The following is a 24803-nucleotide window of genomic DNA, read 5'->3' as shown; positions in this document are numbered from 1 at the left end:
ACCTGAAGCAGTTAAGCCTGCAAACTGTTCCCCCCAACTGATGTTATCTGGTTTCAACAGTCCTGCGTGGGAACAGCAATGGATTTTAGTTACTGGTGCTAAAATCATAGTCCTCTTAGCAGAAATCTTCTTCACTTTCTGCTGCAGAGTAAATAGTACAAGCCGGCACTATTTTAAAATAAACTCTTGATAGAAGAAATAAAAAACTACAACTAACACCACATACTCTTTACCACCCCCGGGGAGATGCTACTAGTTAGAGCGGCAAAGAGAATGACTGGGGGGCGGAGCCTGAGGGGAGCTATATGGACAGCTTTGCTGTGTGCTCTCTTTGCCACTTCCTGTAGGGATTGAGAATATCCCACAAGTAAGGATGAAGCAGTGGACCGGATACACCAATGTAGGAGAAAGGTTTTATACTGAATTTTTAGATCAGTATCTGTGCATATTCCTCTTTATAGTAGAGTCTATTACATGCAGTTAAAGGAAAATTGGTGTATACTGTCCCTTTAATGAATTTACATTAAGTATAACCCAACTGCATAGTGCTTTTTTATTACAACAGATTATCATCCCTTTAACATTTTATTGCTCATCTCTTACTTCCCACTGGAGTATCATTTATTCTGCTAGCTATGTTTAAAACAGCTTTTATATAGCCTATACTTAAGTATTGAAAATTTCAGTATAGGTAGGGTAAGGATACCACATGCAAAATTAGCTATTTCAAATACCAATATAAAGGTAAAGGAGCCACTTGTAATCAATTTACTACACTCTCAGTAGGTAAAATAGATCATTGGGAACAAATTAAAGGGTAAGAAAAATGTAGGTTAAACTGCCCCTTTCATGTAGTCATTCTATCTTCACAATCTTTTGTGAAGAGTAGACAGAAGTAATCATTTAGACAGTCTGCAATTTGCTTATCTCCTACCAACTATATTCAGTTTTACTATTTCAACCTTAGGTTTTCTCCTCTCACATATCTAAAGAAGGTTTTTTTCCCCAACGTCTCACTGACTGCTATCTTCTCTTCATAAGCTGTAGCCTTCCTAATTATCTGCTTAGTCTTTTTTTTTTTTCTTAGAGTCGACATATTTGCATATTATCTGACTGTGTTTGTCATTTTTATAAGCTATTTTTTTTTGGCTTACAGCATGTGCTATTTTTATTTGTTGAAAATAATAGTGTTTCCTCGTTTCTTTTATGGACTTGCCTTGCAGTGTGCAGTTGCATCTAAAATGGCATCCTTCAAAAAAATTCTATTGACTAATGCAAACATTGATTACTGATATACAAAGAGTATATAAACATACAAAAAAGCACAAACCATAAAGCCCTACGCTAACAGATAGGCCAGCAATGAACCTGCATATTCATCTTGGGAAAGTGAGTAGAAGGGAGATCGAGTTTCATTGTTACAATTAAAGATTTTCTCTGACCTCACCTTTAACTAGTAAAGCCTTAGCAGAAACCCATAACAAAAAGACAGTAGCCATTAAATTTCTCCTGTTTTATTATTAAATACACGCTGCCCAGTACAGATAAAATATACACCTAAAAACAGAACTAACCCAAGGGACAGAGGGGCACCCCTGCGTATCCGTGCAGAGAGAGGGGGTCCCCAGGGTTGAAGTGGGGAGATGGTAAAGTGAACAAGGTTGGAGAGGACCTCAGTAGATGACCTCATACACTGTGGCTTTCTTGTCACCGGAACCTGTGACAATGAACTGGTCATCAGTTGAAACATCACAGCTGAGGACTGAGGAGGATTCTTTAGACTGGAAGGACAAAGAAACAAAATTACACCAAGGGCCGAAATAAAATAAATTGTAGGATGGAGAGAAAAAAAAAAAAAAGATTTAGAATGCAGGAGGAAGCACAAAGGAGATAAGCTGGGAAGAAAAATATACATATATATCCCCGTAACTGCTGTATTCTCACCTGGAAAATGCTAGCTCCATATGGTGTCCTCCAAGCATTCAATAGATTGTCTTTCCCAGTGCTTACAAACCATTTACCTGCAGATATGATTAAAACCGTTAAATCTAAGAACTCTAGAGAGTGTCAAGCCTCAAAAGCCAAGTAGATTATCACAAATTGGCAAATAGTAGTAGATCATCAATGTATGTTATCAAGCAGGCATTGTGGTAAACTACTTTTGTTTGACAAATCCTATTTTGTTGCATTTGTGTGTAATGAAGGTAAATATATCGGTCTGCTAAAAGAAATATTTTTAACATGTTTTCCACTCGTGCTCTATAAACCTAAATCTTCACACCTGACCAAGTATATTTGTTAGATAGCAGTAATAGATTTTTTTTTTTTTTTAAATCTGGTCAGAATATTAAATGGTGAGTTTTAAGGTCTGAATAACAAAAAACAGAATTTATGCTTACCTGATAAATTACTTTCTCCAACGGTGTGTCCGGTCCACGGCGTCATCCTTACTTGTGGGAATATCTCTTCCCCAACAGGAAATGGCAAAGAGTCCCAGCAAAAGCTGTCCATATAGTCCCTCCTAGGCTCCGCCCACCCCAGTCATTTGACCGACGGACAGGAGGAAAAAACAGGAGAAACTATAGGGTGCCGTGGTGACTGTAGTTAGAGAAAATAATTCATCAAACCTGATTAAAAAAACCAGGGCGGGCCGTGGACCGGACACACCGTTGGAGAAAGTAATTTATCAGGTAAGCATAAATTCTGTTTTCTCCAACATTGGTGTGTCCGGTCCACGGCGTCATCCTTACTTGTGGGAACCAATACCAAAGCTTTAGGACACGGATGAAGGGAGGGAGCAAATCAGGTTACCTAAACAGAAGGCACCACGGCTTGCAAAACCTTTCTCCCAAAAATAGCCTCTGAAGAAGCAAAAGTATCAAATTTGTAAAATTTGGCAAAAGTGTGCAGTGAAGACCAAGTCGCTGCCTTACATATCTGATCAACAGAAGCCTCGTTCTTGAAGGCCCATGTGGAAGCTACAGCCCTAGTGGAGTGAGCTGTGATTCTTTCAGGAGGCTGCCGTCCGGCAGTCTCGTAAGCCAATCGGATGATGCTTTTAAGCCAAAAGGAAAGAGGTAGAAGTCGCTTTTTGACCTCTCCTTTTACCAGAATAGACGACAAACAGAGAAGAAGTTTGTCTGAACTCTTTTGTAGCTTCTAAATAGAATTTTAGAGCACGAACTACGTCTAAATTGTGTAACAAACGTTCCTTCTTTGAAACTGGATTCGGACACAAAGAAGGTACAACTATCTCCTGGTTAATATTTTTGTTAAAAACAACCTTTGGAAGAAAACCAGGCTTAGTACGCAAAACAACCTTATCTGCATGGAACACCAGATAGGGTGGAGAACACTGCAGAGCAGATAACTCAGAAACTCTTCTAGCAGAAGAAATAGCAACCAAAAACAAAACTTTCCAAGATAACAACTTAATATCTATGGAATGTAAAGGTTCAAACGGAACCCCTTGGAGAACTGAAAGAACTAGATTTAAACTCCAGGGAGGAGTCAAAGGTCTGTAAACAAGGCTTGATCCTAACCAGAGCCTGAACAAATGCTTGAACATCTGGCACAGCTGCCAGTCGTTTGTGTAATAAGACAGATAAAGCAGAAAGCTGTCCCTTTAGAGAACTCGCTGATAATCCTTTATCCAAAACTTCTTGTAGAAAGGAAAGGATCTTAGGGATTTTGATCTTATTCCATAAGAATCCCTTGGATTCACACCAGCAGATATATCTTTTCCATATTTTATGGTAAATTTTTCTAGTTACCGGTTTTCTGGCTTGAACTAGAGTATCTATCACAGAATCTGAAAACCCACGCTTTGATAGAATCAAGCGTTCAATTTCCAAGCCGTCAGCTGGAGGGAGACCAGATTTGGATGTTCGAATGGACCCTGTACAAGAAGATCCTGTCTCAAAGGTAGCTTCCATGGTGGAACCGATGACATATTCACCAGGTCTGCATACCAAGTCCTGCGTGGCCACGCAGGAGCTATCAAGATCACTGAGGCCCTCTCCTGCTTGATCCTGGCTACCAGCCTGGGAATGAGAGGAAACGGTGGAAACACATAGGCTAGGTTGAAGGTCCAAGGCGCTACTAGTGCATCCACTAGAGTCGCCTTGGGATCCCTGGATCTGGACCCGTAGCAAGGAACCTTGAAGTTCTGACGAGACGCCATCAGATCCATATCTGGAATGCCCCATAATTGAGTCAATTGGGCAAAGATCTCCGGGTGGAGTTCCCACTCCCCCGGATGGAATGTCTGACGACTCAGATAATCCGCCTCCCAGTTTTCCACACCTGGGATGTGGATCGCAGATAGGTGGCAGGAGTGACCCTCCGCCCATTTTATTATTTTGGTCACTTCTTTCATCGCCAGGGAACTCCTTGTTCCCCCCTGATGATTGATATAAGCAACAGTCGTCATGTTGTCTGATTGGAATCTTATGAATCTGGCCTTTGCTAGTTGAGGCCAAGCACTGAGAGCATTGAATATCGCTCTCAGTTCCAGAATGTTTATCGGGAGAAGAGACTCTTCCCGAGACCATAGTCCCTGAGCTTTCAGGGATTCCCAGACCGCGCCCCAGCCCACTAGACTGGCGTCGGTCGTGACAATGACCCACTCTGGTCTGCGGAAGCTCATTCCCTGGGACAGGTGGTCCAGGGTTAGCCACCAACGGAGTGAGTCTCTGGTCTTCTGATCTACTTGAATCACTGGAGACAAGTCTTTATAGTCCCCATTCCACTGTTTCAGCATGCACAGTTGTAATGGTCTTAGATGAATTCACGCAAAAGGAACTATGTCCATTGCTGCAACCATCAATCCTACTACTTCCATGCACTGAGCTATGGAAGGCTGCAGAATATAGTGAAGAACTTGACAAGCGTTTAGAAGCTTTGACTTTCTGACCTCTGTCAGGAAGATCTTCATTTCTAAAGAATCTATTATTGTTCCCAAAAAGGGAACTCTTGTTGACGGAGACAGGGAACTCTTTTCTACGTTCACCTTCCACCCGTGAGATCTGAGAAAGGCTAGAACAATGTCTGTATGAGCCTTTGCTTTGGAAAGAGACGACGCTTCGATTAGGATGTCGTCCAGATAAGGTGCCACTGCAATACCCCTTGGTCTTAGAACCGCTAGAAGGGACCCTAGCACCTTTGTGAAAATCCTTGGAGCAGTGGCTAGCCCGAATGGGAGAGCCACGAACTGGTAATGCTTGTCCAGAAAAGCGAACCTTAGGAACTGATGATGATCATTGTGGATAGGAATATGTAGCTACGCATCCTTTAGATCCACGGTAGTCATAAATTGACCTTCCTGGATTGTAGGTAGAATCGTTCGAATGGTTTCCATTTTGAACGATGGTACTCTGAGAAATTTGTTTAGGATTTTTAAATCCAGAATTGGTCTGAAAGTTCCCTCTTTTTTGGGAACTACAAACAGATTTGAGTAAAATCCCATTCCTTGTTCCGCCGTTGGAACTGGGTGTATCACTCCCATCTTTAACAGGTCTTCAACACAATGTAAGAATACCTGTCTCTTTATTTGGTTTGAGGATAAGTGAGACACGTGGAACCTTCCCCTTGGGGGTAGTTCCTTGAATTCCAGAAGATAACCCTGAGAAACTATTTCTAGTGTCCAGGGATCCTGAACATCTCTTGCCCAAGCCTGAGCAAAGAGAGAGAGTCTGCCCCCTACTAGATCCGGTCCCGGATCGGGGGCTACTCCTTCATGCTGTTTTGTTAGCAGCAGCAGGCTTCTTGGCCTGCTTACCCTTGTTCCAGCCTTGCATCGGTTTCCAGGCTGGTTTGGTTTGTGAAGCATTACCCTCTTGTTTAGAGGATGCAGAGTTAGAGGCCGGTCCGTTCCTGAAATTGCGAAAGGAACGAAAATTAGACTTATTCTTGGCTTTGAAAGGCCTATCTTGTGGGAGGGCGTGGCCCTTTCCCCCAGTGATGTCTGAAATAATCTCTTTCAATTCTGGCCCAAAGAGAGTTTTACCCTTGAAGGGGATATTAAGCAATTTTGTGTTGGAGGATACATCCGCTGACCAAGACTTTAGCCAAAGCGCTCTGCGCGCCACAATTGCAAACCCTGAATTTTTCGCCGCTAATCTAGCTAATTGCAAAGCGGCATCTAAAATAAAAGAATTAGCCAACTTAAGTGCGTGAACTCTGTCCATAACCTCCTCATACGGAGTCTCTCTACTGAGCGACTTTTCTAGTTCCTCGAACCAGAACCACGCTGCTGTAGTGACAGGAACAATGCACGAAATGGGTTGCAGAAGGTAACCTTGCTGTACAAAAATCTTTTTAAGCAAACCTTCCAATTTTTTATCCATAGGATCTTTGAAAGCACAATTATCCTCGATAGGAATAGTAGTGCGCTTGTTTAGAGTAGAAACTGCCCCCTCGACCTTAGGGACTGTCTGCCATAAGTCCTTTCTGGGGTCGACCATAGGAAATAATTTCTTAAATATAGGAGGGGGGACAAAAAGGTATGCCGGGCTTCTCCCACTCCTTATTCACTATGTCCGCCACCCGCTTGGGTATAGGAAAAGCGTTGGGGTGCACCGGAACCTCTAGGAACTTGTCCATCTTGCATAATTTTTCTGGAATGACCAGGTTGTCACAACCATCCAGAGTAGATAACACCTCCTTAAGCAGTGCGCGGAGATGCTCTAATTTAAATTTAAATGTCACAACATCAGGTTCAGCCTGTTGAGAAATTTTTCCTGAATCTGAAAATTCCCTATTTGACAAAACCTCCCTCATGGCCCCTTCAGATTGGTGTGAGGGTATGACAGAGCAATTATCATCAGCGCCCTCCTGCTCTTCAGTGTTTAAAACAGAGCAATCGCGCTTTCTCTGATATGTAGGCATTTTGGATAAAATATTTGCTATGGAGTTATCCATTACTGCCGTCAATTGTTGCATAGTAATAAGCATTGGCGCGCTAGAATTACTAGGGGCCTCCTGCGTGGGCAAAACTGGCGTAGACACAGAAGGAGATGATGTAGAACTATGTCTACTCCCTTCATCTGATGAAACATCCTGGGCAATTTTACTATCTGTGGCAGTACTGTCCTTACTTTGTTTGGACGCTATGGCACAATTATCACACAATTTTGAAGGGGGAGACACATTGACTTTCATACATATAGAACATAGCTTATCTGAAGGTACAGACATGTTAAACAGGCTTAAACTTGTCAATAAAGCACAAAAAACGTTTTAAAACAAAACCGTTACTGTCTCTTTAAATTTTAAACAGTGCACACTTTATTATTGAAAATGTGAAAAAGTATGAAGGAATTGTTCAAAATTTACCAAATTTTCACCACAGTGTCTTAAAGCATTAAAAGTATTGCACACCAAATTTCAGAGCTTTAACCCTTAAAATAAAGAACCCGGAGCCGGTTACAGTTTTAACCCCTCTACAGTCCCAGCTACAGCCTTTGCTGCGACTTTACCAAACCCAGGGGGGAATACGATACCAAATGAAGCCTTCTAGGAACCTTTCCAACTACTTTCAGATCCACACACATGCATCTGCATGTCTTGCTCTCAAAAGTAACTGCGCAGTAATGGCGCGAAAATGAGGCTCAGCCTACAACTGGGAAGGCCCTTCCTGACTGAAAAGGTGTCTAACTCAGTGCCTGACGTTAAAAAAACGTTCCCCAAGCTTAAACATGTATAAAATGCTCAAATAAAGCAATCGATTTTGCCCATAAAAGTGTCTACCAGTTTTACAGCCCATATTAAGCCCTTTATTCTGTTTGAGACTAAGAAAATGGCTTACCGGTCCCCATGAGGGGAAATGACAGCCTTCCAGCATTACACAGTCTTGTTAGAAATATGACTAGTCATACCTTAAGCAGAAAAGTCTGCTAACTGTTTCCCCCAACTGAAGTTACTTCATCTCAACAGTCCTATGTGGAAACAGCAAACGATTTTAGTTACTGCTGCTAAAATCATCTTCCTCTCACAAACAGAATTATTCATCTTTTTCTGTTTCAGAGTAAATAGTACATACCAGCACTATTTTAAAATAACAAACTCTTGATAGTAGAATAAAAAACTACAACTAAACACCACATACTCTTAACCATCTCCGTGGAGATGTTGCCTGTGCAACGGCAAAGAGAATGACTGGGGTGGGCGGAGCCTAGGAGGGACTATATGGACAGCTTTTGCTGGGACTCTGCCATTTCCTGTTGGGGAAGAGATATTCCGACAAGTAAGGATGACGCCGTGGACCGGACACACCAATGTTGGAGAAATGTAACATTTCTACATGAAATAAAACTTCAATATAGGTCTGACCCGTACCTCTCATGTCCCTTATAGAAAATTACTTAAAAGATTAATTTTCATTATTCTTAAAGAAGGGTATCAAATGAGCCAGTGAACAATTACATAACCATGTCTACTTCACTGGTACCACTTTGCCTCCTTTAGTACTGCCAGGTTGAGTGACAGTTGAGTCAGAAGCCCATTCTTTTCTATCAGCACTTCCTCATTTAAAATTCTAATAAGCCCATTTGTGTTTCAGGAACTACTATATGTGAATAACACAAATATGTTCTCACCTGGTACCATCCCCACTAAACAGCATCAACACCTCTATACAAAATCTCCTCATGGATGACCTTTGACCACTTTAAAATAATTTTGTCAAATAAGGGAATTAGAAATATTACCCTTCAAACTGCGAAAATTCCATGCCAGCTACACACATCTGCTGATTAGAAGTACCCTCAGCAATGTAAATCTCCATTACTCATCGTTCAACCTCACTAAATTGCTGGCACTTTGTCTGGTGAAATACCAAACATGTAATTTCTTATCATACCACAAGCATTCTGATCTGTTCACAACTATAGACACATGTTGTGGCTATTCACAAATTGTATGCTGCTATTGCAGGCCAGCTAAAACATTGGCAACACTTTTCCAAGAAGAAGAATAAAATCTTACTTCTATTATACAAATCCCTTTATGGCAAAGCACCCCCTCCCATTACTTTTTGCACCTTGTCTACAGATTTAAATTGTCCACTACACACTGGTCTCAGAAACAACTATTCCTTATCACTAATTTCTCACACATGCTTACAGAGCTTTCTATGTGCCGTATGATAATACCCTTGTATTAACATTTCTGCCTCTAGCTTCAAGATTTTATTTCCGAGACCCAATTACACTTTTGCCTATTTTGTTTTTCAATTTTTTCAGTATTACATTCTTAGAGGATAAACAATGTATATATTTAAGCAAACACATTATCCATCAGATTATTTTTTAAAGATGTCCTAGTTGACATCTGGGACACCAGGTTTATTTCAACGGAAAACCCCCCATTACTCTTAGAAACACAGGGGCTAGGTGTATATTAGGCCCAAAATATTTAACACCTGATTGATAAGTTGGTAGCCACTACAGCTTTTTTTTTTTTTTTTTTTTTTTTAAAAAGGTAAGATTCCACAAAATTATTAATTATTTCAGAAACAATTATAGCATGTTTACAATATTATTACAAATGTGTTCCATTATTTCTACAATGCAAGCCAAAAGAAACTATGAAATATTCATGGAGCGGTTGTTGGTCTTGAAGGCAGGGTGCAGAGAAAATAAAGTGAGAATATTTTGTTGCAAAATGAGAAACTGTGTTCTAAACATTCCATAACATGGTATACAATATCCAAAAGATTTATCTTCAAACAACCAGTTTACTGGATTTACAAGTGAGATGATGAATTAAGGGGGTTTTCTTCCTGATTTTTCACAAATCAAAAAAACAAATCAAAACAAAAAGTACATTTCAAACAGGTTCTGTTCTATGAACTCTTGCCAAACCATGAGGTATACTTAACTTATTTATTTGTAGAGTAAATCCTGTACTGTTTGTATCCAAAGGAAAGACAGAATATTTCCGCTGTGATTTGCGGGTGGGACCCAAGAGTTGGAAAGTGGATTTGGAAGTTGCATTATTCCAGTAAGTGAATTGTATTTCCCCTACACCAGCCACAATAAGAATGATTTCCTTTTATGTCCTGAATCTTGAAATGATTGATGTTATTTCCAGACTGGTCTCTGGATTGTCCAAACTATTTCTTTTATGTGTAAATGACAGTTTAAAATATTTTGAGACATCTTTTAGTGATGTCTTACACTAAGAACCACATTATTCTCAGTAAGACCGGACTTAAAAACTTGGGAGCAAAACTCCAAAAATGAAATGAAACTCCTTCCTCATAACTTGATTCTAGGACTCCTGTGATAAAGGTAAATACTACTGTACTTAAAGTAGTTGCAACTTTTAAGCAGGTTCTATACTCTAATATTAGTTTTCATTTTTCTACTTGACAAAAGTCACATTTTCAACAGAAATCTAAACATTCTTGGCAATTCTGAATAGAACTACCTTAGGAGGAAAATTACTGGAAGGGGCTCAACTTGCAATGGAATTCTCCACCCAAAGCATGACCTCTGGAGTGATAATAGAACTATCTGGAGTGACAGGCGTAGGCTGACCCTTGAGTATCTAATTAGAAGTTTGAGACAGATATCACATTCTATCTCCCCCTTCTATTGCATGTCAGCCGCAGCTTGCACAGGTATCCTGTTTCTTAGCCTTATTTTTAGATGTTCTTTACACTTTCTTTCTAGATGTTCCCATGTGATACACATACACACCCCCAGCTCAGTACACCTCCATCCTAGTGTGTGAATCACTATACATATCTAACTCCTGCAATTATGTTCTGAACTGTAAACACCTACAAACAAATAAATACTTTAAATCTTTTAAAACTGACAATATTGAATGAGATTCACAAGCATTTTAAAGCTTGCTTATATCCCTTAGATTTGGCCACTTGGGACTAGCTAAAGTGGAGTTTGTCCACTGCTCTAAGCAATCACAGTCTCTTGTAGCTGAATTAGGCAATTTGCTAAATTTTGAAGGAAACCAAGGTTATAGAATTTTATTTTCAGCCTCTCTGAGAAAAATAGCCAACCAATGTTCTAGACAAAAATCAAACAAATTAATGAAGGCATATGCATTTTTTTGAACTTTACTCAGAATTAAAAGGAATGTGAAATGTAAACATTCTCTTTCATGATTCAGAAAGACCATGCAATTTTAAACAACGTTCCAATTTACTTCTATTATCTAATTTGCTTTGTTCCCTTTGTTGAAAAGCATATCTAGGTAGGCTCAAGAGCAGCAACACACCACTTGGAGCTAGGTGCTAATTGGTGGCGGAACATAAATACTTCTTGTAATTGGCTAACCCAATGTGTTCAGCTAGCTCTCAATAGTGCATTGCTGCTCCTTCAATAAAGAATAACAAGAGAATGAAGCACAAATGATAAAGTTTCATGTCCATTTAAGCATTTCTGTCTTCAAAACATAAGACTTCTTGTGCCCCTTAAAAGCTACCTAACCATTTATAAAACTATTGGTCTACTATAAAGTATAATAATCCCAAAAGAAAAACACAATTGTCAACACAGGTAAAGGGAGAATACCCCCACTTTCTTTTGATGGGAGAGTTAGTTGCTTCCCTTTGTATCGCCTTTTAAAAGCCACATATTGCCTTCTAAATGGCCAATCTGAACAAAAGGTCTACTTGCCTCTTCAACTGGTCGGACCCAAGGTTATCTTTTGTTTTTTAAATAAATGGGCAAAATCTACAACAAACATTTTTTTGTCCTGTTGTGACTATGAAAGATTTAGAAAAAAAAAAGGGAGGGCGCTACAATAGCAGTCATAAATGAAAACATTAAAAAAAAGTTTTATTACACAAAAAAACATAATTTATGTAAGAACTTACCTGATAAATTCATTTCTTTCATATTAGCAAGAGTCCATGAGCTAGTGACGTATGGGATATACATTCCTACCAGGAGGGGCAAAGTTTCCCAAACCTTAAAATGCCTATAAATACACCCCTCACCACACCCACAAATCAGTTTAACGAATAGCCAAGAAGTGGGGTGATAAGAAAAAAGTGCGAAAGCATAAAAAAATAAGGAATTGGAATAATTGTGCTTTATACAAAAAATCATAACCACCACAAAAAGGGCGGGCCTCATGGACTCTTGCTAATATGAAAGAAATGAATTTATCAGGTAAGTTCTTACTTAAATTATGTTTTCTTTCATGTAATTAGCAAGAGTCCATGAGCTAGTGACGTATGGGATAATGACTACCCAAGATGTGGATCTTTCCACGCAAGAGTCACTAGAGAGGGCGGGATAAAATAAAGACAGCCAATTCCTGCTGAAAATAATCCACACCCAAAATAAAGTTTATTGAAAAAAAGAGCAGAAGATTCAAACTGAAACCGCTGCCTGAAATACTTTTCTACCAAAAACTGCTTCAGAAGAAGAAAACACATCAAAATGGTAGAATTTAGTAAAAGTATGCAAAGAAGACCAAGTTGCTGCTTTGCAAATCTGATCAACCGAAGCTTCATTCCTAAACGCCCAGGAAGTAGAAACTGACCTAGTAGAATGAGCTGTAATCCTTTGAGGCGGAGTTTTACCCGACTCGACATAAGCATGATGAATTAAAGATTTCAACCAAGATGCCAAAGAAATGGCAGAAGCTTTCTGGCCTTTTCTAGAACCGGAAAAGATGACAAATAGACTAGAAGTCTTTCGGAAATTCTTAGTAGCTTCAACATAATATTTCAAAGCTCTAACAACATCCAAAGAATGCAACGATTTCTCCTTAGAATTCTTAGGATTAGGACATAATGAAGGAACCACAATTTCTCTACTAATGTTGTTGGAATTCACAACCTTAGGCAAAAATTCAAAAGAAGTTTGCAACACCGCCTTATCCTGATGAAAAATCAGAAAAGGAGACTCACAAGAAAGAGCAGATAATTCAGAAACTCTTCTAGCAGAAGAGATGGCCAAAAGGAACAAAACTTTCCAAGAAAGTAATTTAATGTCCAAAGAATGCATAGGTTCAAATGGAGGAGCTTGAAGAGCCCCCAGAACCAAATTCAAACTCCAAGGAGGAGAAATTGACTTAATGACAGGTTTTATACGAACCAAGGCTTGTACAAAACAATGAATATCAGGAAGATTAGCAATCTTTCTGTGAAAAAGAACAGAAAGAGCAGAGATTTGACCTTTCAAGGAACTTGCGGACAAACCCTTATCTAAACCATCCTGAAGAAACTGTAAAATTCTCGGAATTCTAAAAGAATGCCAGGAAAAATGATGAGAAAGACACCAAGAAATATAAGTCTTCCAGACTCTATAATATATCTCTCTGGATACAGATTTACGAGCCTGTAACATAGTATTAATCACAGAGTCAGAGAAACCTCTTTGACCAAGAATCAAGCGTTCAATCTCCATACCTTTAAATTTAAGGATTGAGATCCTGATGGAAAAAAGGACCTTGCGACAGAAGGTCTGGTCTTAACGGAAGAGTCCACGGTTGACAAGAGGCCATCCGGACAAGATCCGCATACCAAAACCTGTGAGGCCATGCCGGAGCTACCAGCAGAACAAACGAGCATTCCTTCAGAATCTTGGAGATTACTCTTGGAAGAAGAACTAGAGGCGGAAAGATATAGGCAGGATGATACTTCCAAGGAAGTGATAATGCATCCACTGCCTCCGCCTGAGGATCCCGGGATCTGGACAGATACCTGGGAAGTTTCTTGTTTAGATGAGAAGCCATCAGATCTATTTCTGGAAGTTCCCACATTTGAACAATCTGAAGAAATACCTCTGGGTGAAGAGACCATTCGCCCGGATGCAACGTTTGGCGACTGAGATAATCCGCTTCCCAATTGTCTATTCCTGGAATATGAACCGCAGAGATTAGACAGGAGCTGGATTCCGCCCAAACCAGAATTCGAGATACTTCTTTCATAGCCAGAGGACTGTGAGTCCCTCCTTGATGATTGATGTATGCCACAGTTGTGACTTTGTCTGTCTGAAAACAAATGAACGATTCTCTCTTCAGAAGAGGCCAAGACTGAAGAGCTCTGAAAATTGCACGGAGTTCCAAAATATTGATTGGTAATCTCACCTCCTGAGATTCCCAAACTCCTTGTGCCGTCAGAGACCCCCACACAGCTCCCCAACCTGTAAGACTTGCATCTGTTGAAATTACAGTCCAGGTCGGAAGAACAAAAGAAGCCCCCTGAATTAAACGATGGTGATCTGTCCACCACGTCAGAGAGTGTCGTACAATCGGTTTTAAAGATATTAATTGAGATATCTTTGTGTAATCCCTGCACCATTGATTCAGCATACAGAGCTGAAGAGGCCGCATGTGAAAACGAGCAAAGGGGATCGCGTCCGATGCAGCAGTCATAAGACCTAGAATTTCCATGCATAAGGCTACCGAAGGGAATGATTGTGACTGAAGGTTTCGACAGGCTGAAATCAATTTTAGACGTCTCTTTTCTGTCAAAGACAGAGTCATGGACACTGAATCTATTTGGAAACCCAAAAAGGTTACCCTTGTCTGAGGAATCAATGAACTTTTTAGAAAATTGATCCTCCAACCATGATCTTGAAGAAACAACACAAGTCGATTCGTATGAGATTCTGCAAAATGTAAAGACTGAGCAAGTACCAAGATATCGTCCAAATAAGGAAATACCACAATACCCTGTTCTCTGATTACAGACAGAAGGGCACCGAGAACCTTTGTAAAAATTCTTGGGGCTGTAGCTAGGCCAAACGGCAGAGCCACAAACTGGTAATGCTTGTCCAGGAAAGAGAATCTCAGGAACTGATAGTGATCTGGATGAATCGGAATATGCAGATATGCATCCTGTAAATCTATCGTGGACATATAATGCCCTTGCTGAACAAAAGGCAAGATAGTCCTTACAGTTACCATTTTGAATGTTGGTATTCTTACATAACGATTCAATATTTATAGATCCAGAACTGGTCTGAAGGAATTCTCCTTCTTTGGTACAATGAAGAGATTCGAATAAAACCCCAGCCCCTGTTCCAGAACTGGAACTGGCATAATTACTCCAGCCAACTCTAGATCTGAAACACATTTCAGAAATGCTTGAGCTTTCGCTGGGTTTACTGGGACACGGGAAAGAAAAAATCTCTTTGCAGGAGGTCTTATCTTGAAACCAATTCTGTACCCTTCTGAAACGATGTTCTGAATCCAAAGATTGTGAACAGAATTGATCCAAATTTCTTTGAAAAAATGTAACCTGCCCCCTACCAGCTGGGCTGGAATGAGGGCCACACCTTCATGTGGACTTAGAAGCTGGCTTTGCTTTTCTAGAAGGCTTGGATTTATTCCAGACTGGAGATGGTTTCCAAACTGAAACTGCTCCTGAGGAAGAAGGATCAGGCTTTTGTTCTTTGTTGAAACGAACGAAAACGATTATTAGCCCTGTTTTTACCCTTAGATCTTTTATCCTGTGGTAAAAAAGTTCCTTTCCCACCAGTAACAGTTGAGATAATAGAATCCAACTGAGAACCAAATAATTTGTTACCCTGGAAAGAAATGGAAAGTAGAGTCGATTTAGAAGACATATCAGCATTCCAAGTTTTAAGCCATAAAGCTCTTCTAGCTAAAATAGCTAGAGACATAAACCTGACATCAACTCTGATAATATCAAAAATGGCATCACAGATAAAATTATTAGCATGTTGCAGAAGAATAATAATATTATGAGAATCATGATCTGTTACTTGTTGCGCTAAAGTTTCCAACCAAAAAGTTGAAGCTGCAGCAACATCAGCCAATGATATAGCAGGTCTAAGAAGATTACCTGAACACAGATAAGCTTTTCTTAGAAAGGATTCAATTTTCCTATCTAAAGGATCCTTAAACGAAGTACCATCTGACGTAGGAATAGTAGTACGTTTAGCAAGGGTAGAAATAGCCCCATCAACTTTAGGGATTTTGTCCCAAAATTCTAATCTATCAGACGGCACAGGATATAATTGCTTAAAACGTTTAGAAGGAGTAAATGAATTACCCAAATTATTCCATTCTCTGGAAATTACTTCAGAAATAGCACCAGGAAAAACTTCTGGAATAACCACAGGAGATTTAAAGACCTTATCTAAACGTTTAGATTTAGTATCAAGAGGACCAGAATCCTCAATTTCTAAAGCAATTAGTACTTCTTTAAGTAAAGAACGAATAAATTCCATTTTAAATAAATATGAAGATTTATCAGCATCAACCTCTGAGACAGAATCCTCTGAACTAGAAGAGTCATTAGAATCAGAATGATGATGTTCATTTAAAAATTCATCTGTATAAAGAGAAGTTTTAAAAGATTTTTTATGTTTACTAGAAGGAGGAATAACAGACATAGCCTTCTTGATGGATTCAGAAACAAAATCTCTTATGTTATCAGGAACACTCTGAACATTAGATGTTGATGGAACTGCAACAGGTAATGGTACATTACTAAAGGAAATATTATCTGCATTAACGAGTTTGTCATGACAATTAGTACAAACAACAGCTGGAGGAACAGCTACCAAAAGTTTACAGCAGATACACTTAGCTTTGGTAGTTCCAGCACCAGACAGCGATTTTCCTGAAGTATCTTCTGACTCAGATGCAACGTGAGACATCTTGCAATATGTAAGAGAAAAAACAACATAAAAAGCAAAATTGATCAAATTCCTTAAATGACAGTTTCAGGAATGGGAAAAAATGCCAAGGAACAAGCTTCTAGCAACCAGAAGCAATGAAAAATGAGACTTAAATAATGTGGAGACAAAAGCGACGCCCATATTTTTTAGCGCCAAAATAAGACGCCCACATTATTTGGCGGCTAAATGCTTTTGGCGCCAAAAATGACGCCACATCCGGAACGCCGACATTTTTGGCGCAAAAGAACGTCAAAAAATGACGCAACTTCCGGCGACACGTATGACGCCGGAAACAGATAAGATTTTTTGCGCCAAAAAAGTCCGCGCCAGAATGACGTAATAAAATGAAGCATTTTCAGCCCCCGCGAGCCTAACAGCCCACAGGGAAAAAGTCAAATTTTTTAAGGTAAGAAAAAAATAATTGATTCAAATGCATTATCCCAAATATGAAACTGACTGTCTGAAAATAAGGAATGTTGAACATCCTGAGTCAAGGCAAATAAATGTTTGAATACATATATTTAGAACTTTTTATAAAAAAGTGCCCAACCATAGCTTAGAGTGTCACAGAAAATAAGATTTACTTACCCCAGGACACTCATCTACATGTTTGTAGAAAGCCAAACCAGTACTGAAACGAAAATCAGCAGAGGTAATGGTATATATAAGAGTATATCGTCGATCTGAAAAGGGAGGTAAGAGATTAATCTCTACGACCGATAACAGAGAACCTATGAAATAGACCCCGTAGAAGGAGATCATTGAATTCAAATAGGCAATACTCTCCTCACATCCCTCTGACATTCACTGCACGCTGAGAGGAAAACCGGGTTCCAACCTGCTGCGGAGCGCATATCAACGTAGAATCTAGCACAAACTTACTTCACCACCTCCATAGGAGGCAAAGTTTGTAAAACTGAATTGTGGGTGTGGTGAGGGGTGTATTTATAGGCATTTTAAGGTTTGGGAAACTTTGCCCCTCCTGGTAGGAATGTATATCCCATACATCACTAGCTCATGGACTCTTGCTAATTACATGAAAGAAAATTCTTGTATATACTGTATAAAAAACATTAAAACCAGTTAATAAAACAATAGTACCACATAGAAACGTTAAATAAAAAAGTAGTAATTTCTATGCAATAAAAGTTACTTTTTCATTATTTATGACTGATATTGTAGCGCTCTCCTTTTTTCTAAATCTAATAGACTTGGTAGTTTTTTTGTATCTGGTAAGGAAGACCCTGGGAGTCTTAATCTAGCGCAACACTGATATTTCTCAGTGTTTCTAGTGAATATGAAAGAGCAGAATTAAAAAACAAAACAAAAAAAACCCACTTTATTTTGTGTATTCTGTGTACAACGGATACCTAAGTGACTATTGCTCACTTGTGGTTAAGGACAACCCCCAGAAAAAAAGTTGGTACTTAGCATAAGAACATCCATTTTTTTTCCTTCAGATAAACAAAGCACTAATACATTTTTAAACAAATTACAAGATCTCCAAGTTTTTTTTTTTTTTTACATACAGCTGTTGATACACAAAGTAAGTAAAATAGCAGGTGTAATGATTAAGTAATGAAATGGCCTAAAAATAGCCTTACCCTGTATTTGGCTCAAAGCCAGTCAGTCCCCTATAAACAGTCAGTTATCACCTATAAACACTTGTCAAAAAAAAGAAAAAGATGAAAAACAACTTCTTCCCAAAACAGGAAAATGTAGTTCAAAATATAGGAGAAAGGGAGCTGCATTATGGGAGGAATAGAAGACCTCCCCACGTACTGAAAATATTTAAATCCTGTAATACCTTCAGGCTAGAAGCTACATAGATTTTATCTTCAAATCCAGAGCTTATTATTACTGCCCAGAGGAACAAGAGCCCTGTCTGTTTTCCAAGAGTACAGTATTTATTCATTTTCCATTGAACATATCTGTGAAACCCGTCCAGTTATTTCACATGTGCACCAGGCATTCCTGTTAACGGTGATAATTCACTGGAAGTCTGTTCATATGATCCCTCAGTGCTCTTTATTTGGCAAGCGTACCCAAACAATAACACTTTTCAGATGGTGTCCTCCTCAAACAATGCCAAAGCCCCAAAAAACGTTCCTTCCTTTACTTTACATGTGGTTTGTACTTGAAGACTTTTCAGGTTTATGAAATGGTGCAATGAACTCAACAGCTGCACTACAAGCTTTTCCTCTTCTTTTTTTTTAAGCTCATACCTCCCACAGAAGGCAGCCAGCCATTTACTGGTGGCCCTCAAGTGCTCTGCATTAACAAGCACAGCCAGTTTTTAGTATGAAGATAAAATCTAAATACCTTTGCAAGAAAAAAAAACAGCAAGTTTTATTTCCCCCTCAAGACCTACCTGTTCAGAGAAACCTACTGCCTAACCTCAAATTTTATCAGAGATCCAGGACCATTTCTCCAAACCAGAACCCTGATATCTACAAAAGAGTGGGCCTACAATCAGCACTTACTATAAGCTACTCCCTTACATTTTAGCTTGTAAGCCCTTTACAGTGTAGAGCCCCCTATTCACTTACAACTCTTCTTTTTACATTTATTTTCACCACTGTAAAGGGTGAAAACAGCAAAAACATTTGATTTATTCAATAACATTTTTTCTTTATTTTTAATAAGATCACCTATTTAACAGAAATACTTATATGGAGTGATACAATTTTAAGCTTTTTATTATTATTTTATTAGCAATTATTTCTTGCTGTAATCCTAACATTACATTCTTCTGTAAGACTTAAAGGGACACTAATCCCTAATTTTTTCTTTCATGATAGAGAAAGAGCATGCAATTTTAAGCAACTTTCTAATTTAATCCTGTTATTAATTTTTCTTCTTTCTCTTGCTATCTTTATTTAAAAAGCAGGAATTTGATGCATAGGAGCCTGCCCATTTTTGGTTGAGAACCTGGGTTAAGCTTGCTTATTGGTGGCTAAATGTAAGCCTCCAATAAACAAGCGCTATTCATGGTGCTGAACCTAAAATGGTCTGGCTGCTAAGATTTACATCCCTGCTTTTAAAATAAAAATAGCAAGAGAACAAAGAAAAATTGATAATAGGAGTAAATTAGAAAGGTGCTTAAAATGTGATGCTCTATCTGAATCATGAAATAAAACATTTGGGTTCAGTGTCCCTTTAAGTGTCTTCCTAATGACATACTGTCTTTGTTAATACTTAAGGGGCGATTTATCAAGCTGAAGCGGACAGGGGCGCATATATGCGCCCCTGTCCGCCGCAGCTCGCCTCTGGCAGTCTGAATTCTCCTGGAGGAATTAAGCATCGAACATGAGCGCTATTTTGCGATCGCGTGCAATCCCTGCCCGCGAACAGCCAATCTTGCGCGGGCAGAAGCGGTCAATCTCCCCGGTCGGAAAAGACCGGGAGATTGAATTTTGACAAACAAGAGGTTAGCAAAGCAGCAGTCTGATGACCCCAGCTTTTTAAATACGGCGTGCAGCCGTAGGGGCTCAAAGGCTGGTGAAAGCCTTTGATAAACCGACCCCTATCTTTCTTTACAATGAGTGAAAAACAGATGCGTATTGTCCGGTTTTTGGGTTCTACTCCCTGCCTTTTAAAGGACCAGTACATCCAGTAGATTTGCATAACCACCAAATGCATGATAAAAAAACAATGCAATAGCATTTAGTCTGAGCTTCAAATGCGTGGTAGATTTTTTTCTGACAAATTTCAAAGTTATGTCTATTTCCCCTCCCCCTGTATCATGTGACAGCCATCAGCCAATCACAAATGCATACACATATATTTTGTGATTTCTTGCACATCAACCGTAGGAGCTGGTGACTCAAAAAGTGTAAATATAAATACACTAAACATTTTGTTAATGGAAGTAAATTGGAAATGTATCTGAATCATGAAAGTTTAATTTTGACTTGAGTGTCCATTTAAGCATGTCCCTTATTCAATTTCGTTTACTAATTTTGTGTGCAGTGCTGGGAGCTAGCTGAACACATCTGGTGAGCCAATGACAAAAGATAAATGTGTGTAGCCAAGGAACAGCCAGCTCCCTGTAGTCCATTGCTACTGATGAATATATGTACAAAGTTTAAATTAATTTAAAAAAACCATGCTCTATCTGAATAATTGATAGTTTAATTTCAACTTTCTTATCCCTTTAAGCAATCAGTATAGCTAAATTAGACTACTAGAATTTTACATTATATGCTGAAACATTTGAGAGCTGACAATATACACTATGACAGCACTTTTTTTTTTTCAAAATCTAGAAGCCAGAAACCTTTGGTCATCCCTGTGATAATGCTGATAATAATGTGAATTTGTATTTTACAGCTGCAAAGCCTAGAAATCTGCACACTAAGCTAAATTTCATGTATAGCTTGTGGGGGGGGGGGTGCACCTATGGGGGCTCTGAGGATTCTAAACTAGGGAGCCGGAGCGTGATCGGTGCTCAGCCTCCATATGAGGGCAAACGCCTGATCGCTACAGACGATGACACTATCTTCTGTTGATGCCGGCAGGAGTTGTGGGCAGGTGGCTCAGCAGCAGAGGGGGAGGGGAGGGAAGGGGAGAGAGTGGGAGGGCCCTACGCTACAGAAAAGCAGCTACACTGCAGAAAAGTGGTTTGGGGGTGCGGGGAGGGGTACTAAATAGCAATAGCGTTGGGGGGGGGGGGTGGTGGGACCACTACACAAAAAAAAATATATCTATAATATAAAGGGGTTTATAGGTACTGGCAGACAGTTGCCAGTACCTAAGATGGCGGCAATAGTTAAGTCAGGGGAGGTTTAGAGAGCTGTTTGAGGAAGGGGGGGGGGGAGATCAGGTAGGTTGGAGGACTAGGGTGATCCTACACTGCAGAAAAAAAAGAAGAAGTTTTTATTCTTTTTATTGGCAGACTGTCTGCCAGTACTTAAGATGGGAGTGACCGGGGGGGGGGGGGGGGGGGGGGGGGGAGAAGAGTTGTTTGAGAGGGATCTGGGAGGGATTAGGGGGTGGGAAGGTAATCTCTACACTAAAGCTAAAATTAACCTTACTGACTTCCTAATTAACCCCTTCAATGCCGGGAATAATAGAAGTGTGCTGTGTAGCTGCAATTAGTGGCCTTCTAATTGCCGAAGAGCAATGGAAAGCCATATATTTCAGCTATTTCTGAACAAAGGGGATCCTAGATATGTTTTTACAACAATTTGTGCCATGATTGCACAAGCAGTATGTAAATAGTTTCAGTAAGAAACGCAAAGTTTGTGAAAAATGAAATTTATGCTTACCTGATAAATTTATTTCTTTTACGATACGACGAGTCCACGGATTTCATCCTTACTTATGGGATATCGCCTCCTGGTCAGCAGGAGGAGGCAAAGAGCACCACAGCAAAGCTGTATATATAGCTCCTCCCTTCCCTCCCACTCCAGTCATTCGACCGAAGTTAGGAAGAAAAAGGAAAAGCCAAGGTGCAGAGGTGACTGAAGCTTAAACAAAAAGAAAGACCCGTCTTAGAAAAACAGCGTGGGCCGTGGACTCGTCGTATCAAAAGAAATAAATTTATCAGGTAAGCATAAAATTTCCATTTCTTTTACAAGATACGAAAAGTCCACGGATTTCATCCTTACTTATGGGATACAATACCAAAGCTATAGGACACGGATGAAAGGGAGGGACAAGACAGGAAACCTAAACGGAAGGTACCCCTGCTTGAAGAACCTTTCTCCCAAAAATAGCCCCGGACGAGGCAAAAGTATCAAATATGTAAAATTTGGAAAAAGTGCAAAGAGACGACCAAGTTGCAGCCTTGCAAATCTGTGAAACAGAAGCATCATGTTTAAATGCCCATGAGGAGGCCACATCCCTAGTGGAATGAGCCGTAATCCGTTCAGGAGGCTGCTGTCCAGCAGTTCCATATGCAAAACGGATGATACTCCTCAGCCAAAAAGAAAGAGGTAGGCGTAGCTTTCTGACCTCTACGATTCCCAGAAAAACAACAAATAATGAAGATGATTGATGAAAATCCTTAGTCGCCTGTAAGTAGAACTTCAAGGCACGAACTACGTCCAAATTATGTAACAGACGCTCCCTCTTAGAAGGAGGATTAGGACACAATGAAGGAATAACAACTTCCTGATTAACATTCTTGTTAGAAACAACCTTAGGAAGAAAACCAGGTTTGGTACGCAACACTACCTTATCGGAATGAAAAATAAGATAAGGAGAATCACATTGTAATGCCGAAAGCTCAGAAACTCTACGAGCAGAAGAAATAGCAACCAAAAATAAAAAACTTTCCAAGATAATAACTTAATATCTATGGAATGCATAGGTTCAAACGGAACCCCTTGAAGAACATTAAGAACTAAATTCAAACTCCAAGGAGGAGTAATTGGTCTAAACACAGGCCTGATTCTAGTCAGAGCCTGACAAAAGGATTGAACATCTGGAACATCTGCCAGATGATTGTGAAGCAATAGACAAAGCAGAAATCTGTCCCTTTAAGGAACTTGCCGACAACCCTTTCTCCAATCCTTCTTGGAGAAAAAATAAAAATCCTAGGAATCCTAACCCTACTCCATGAGTAGCCCTTGGATTCGCACCAATAAAGATATTTACGCCATATCTTATGGTAAATTTTTCCAGTAACAGGCTTACGTGCCTGAATCAAGGTATCAATGACCGAATCAGAGAACCCCAGCTTAGATAACATCAAGCATTCAATCTCCAAGCAGTCAGCTGCAGAGAAATTAGATTTGGATGATGGAAGGGTCCCTGAATGAGAATGTCCTGCCTCAATGGAAGCTTCCACGGTGGCAGAGATGACATGTCCACCGGATCGGCATACCAAGTCCTGCGAGGCCACGCAGGAGCGATGAGGATCACCGAAGCCCTCTCCTGTTTGACTCGAGCAATCACCCAGGGAAGGAGAGCAAATGGAGGGAACACATAAGCTAGGTTGAACGACCAAGGCATCTATCAGTTCGGCCTGAGGATCCCTGGACCTGGATCCATATCTCGGGATCTTGGCATTCTGACAAGACGCCATAAGATCCAGCTCCGGCCTGCCCCATCTGAGAACCAGGTTGGCAAAGACCTCCGGATGGAGTTCCCATTCCCCCGGATGAAACGTCTGTCTGCTCAAAAAATCCACCTCCCAGTTGTCCACTCCTGGGATGTAGATTGCTGACAGATAACAAGAGTGAGCGTCTGCCCACTGAATTATCTTGGCTACTTCTGTCATCGCTAAGGAACTCCTTGTTCCTCCCTGATGATTGATGTAAGCTACAGTCGTGATGTTGTCCGACTGTAATCTGATGAATTTGACCAAAGCCAACTAAGGCCAAGCCTGAAGCGCATTGAATATTGCTCTCAACTCCAGAATATTGATGGGAAGTAGAGACTCCGACTGAGTCCACACACCCTGAGCCTTCAAGGAGTTACAGACTGCACCCCATCCTATCAGGCTGGCGTCCGTTGTCCCTATCATCCCTTGAGACAGATGATCCGGCGACAACCACCATAGAAGAGAGTCCCTTGTCTCCTGATCCAGATCTATTTGAGAAGACTCCATTCCATTGTCTGAGCATGCTCAGTTGTAGAGGTCTGAGATGAAAACGAGCAAACGGAATGATGTCCATTGCTGCCACCATCAATCCAATTACCTCCATCTAAAATGGTCATCCAGCAGCTGGATTCGAACCAACAACCTTTGTGCTGCAAAGCCACAAAGCTAACCACTAAGCTACATTAGCTCCTTTTGCACTGAGCCACTGACGACTGAGGATTGGACTGAAGGGTTCGGCATGTATTCAGAAACTTTAACTTTCTGACTTCCGTCAAAAAGATTTTCATGGATAGAGTGTCTATTAGAGTTCCCAGGAAAGGAACCCATGTCTGTGGAATTAGTGAACTCTTTTCTAGATTCACCTTCCACCCGTGAATTCTTAGAAAGGACAGAACAATGTCGGTATGAGACTTTGTTAGCTGATAAGACGATGCCTGGATAAGAATATCATCCAGATAAGGCGCCACTGTAATGCCCCGCGGCCTGAGAACCGCCAGCAGAGACCCCAGAACCTTTGTGAAAATTCTGGGTGCCGTGGCCAGACCGAAAGGAAGGGCCACGAACTGAAAATGTTTGTCCAGAAAGGCAAACCTCAGGAACTTGTGATGATCTCTGTG

At 40.1% G+C, this 24803-nt stretch overlaps 1 protein-coding gene across 5 annotated transcripts in view; it reads right to left on the bottom strand.

The window, feature by feature from the left end:
- Positions 1-1498: 1498 nt before the first annotated feature.
- The window catches only part of LOC128649526 (transducin-like enhancer protein 1), an 85147-nt gene continuing 61842 nt past the window's right edge, over positions 1499-24803 (bottom strand). For all 5 annotated transcript variants that reach the window (XM_053702855.1, XM_053702859.1, XM_053702858.1 and 2 more), the window contains 2 exons: positions 1945-2021; positions 1499-1781 (listed from right to left, as the gene is read on the bottom strand). In XM_053702855.1, the coding sequence (XP_053558830.1) occupies positions 1674-1781; positions 1945-2021 (185 nt within the window). In that variant the 3' untranslated portion in view covers positions 1499-1673. The remainder of the gene's footprint in view (positions 1782-1944; positions 2022-24803) is intronic.

This window comes from Bombina bombina, chromosome 2 (genome assembly GCF_027579735.1).
Source record: "Bombina bombina isolate aBomBom1 chromosome 2, aBomBom1.pri, whole genome shotgun sequence".
Lineage (NCBI taxonomy): Eukaryota > Metazoa > Chordata > Amphibia > Anura > Bombinatoridae > Bombina > Bombina bombina.
This window is presented reverse-complemented; position numbering and strand designations above follow the sequence as displayed.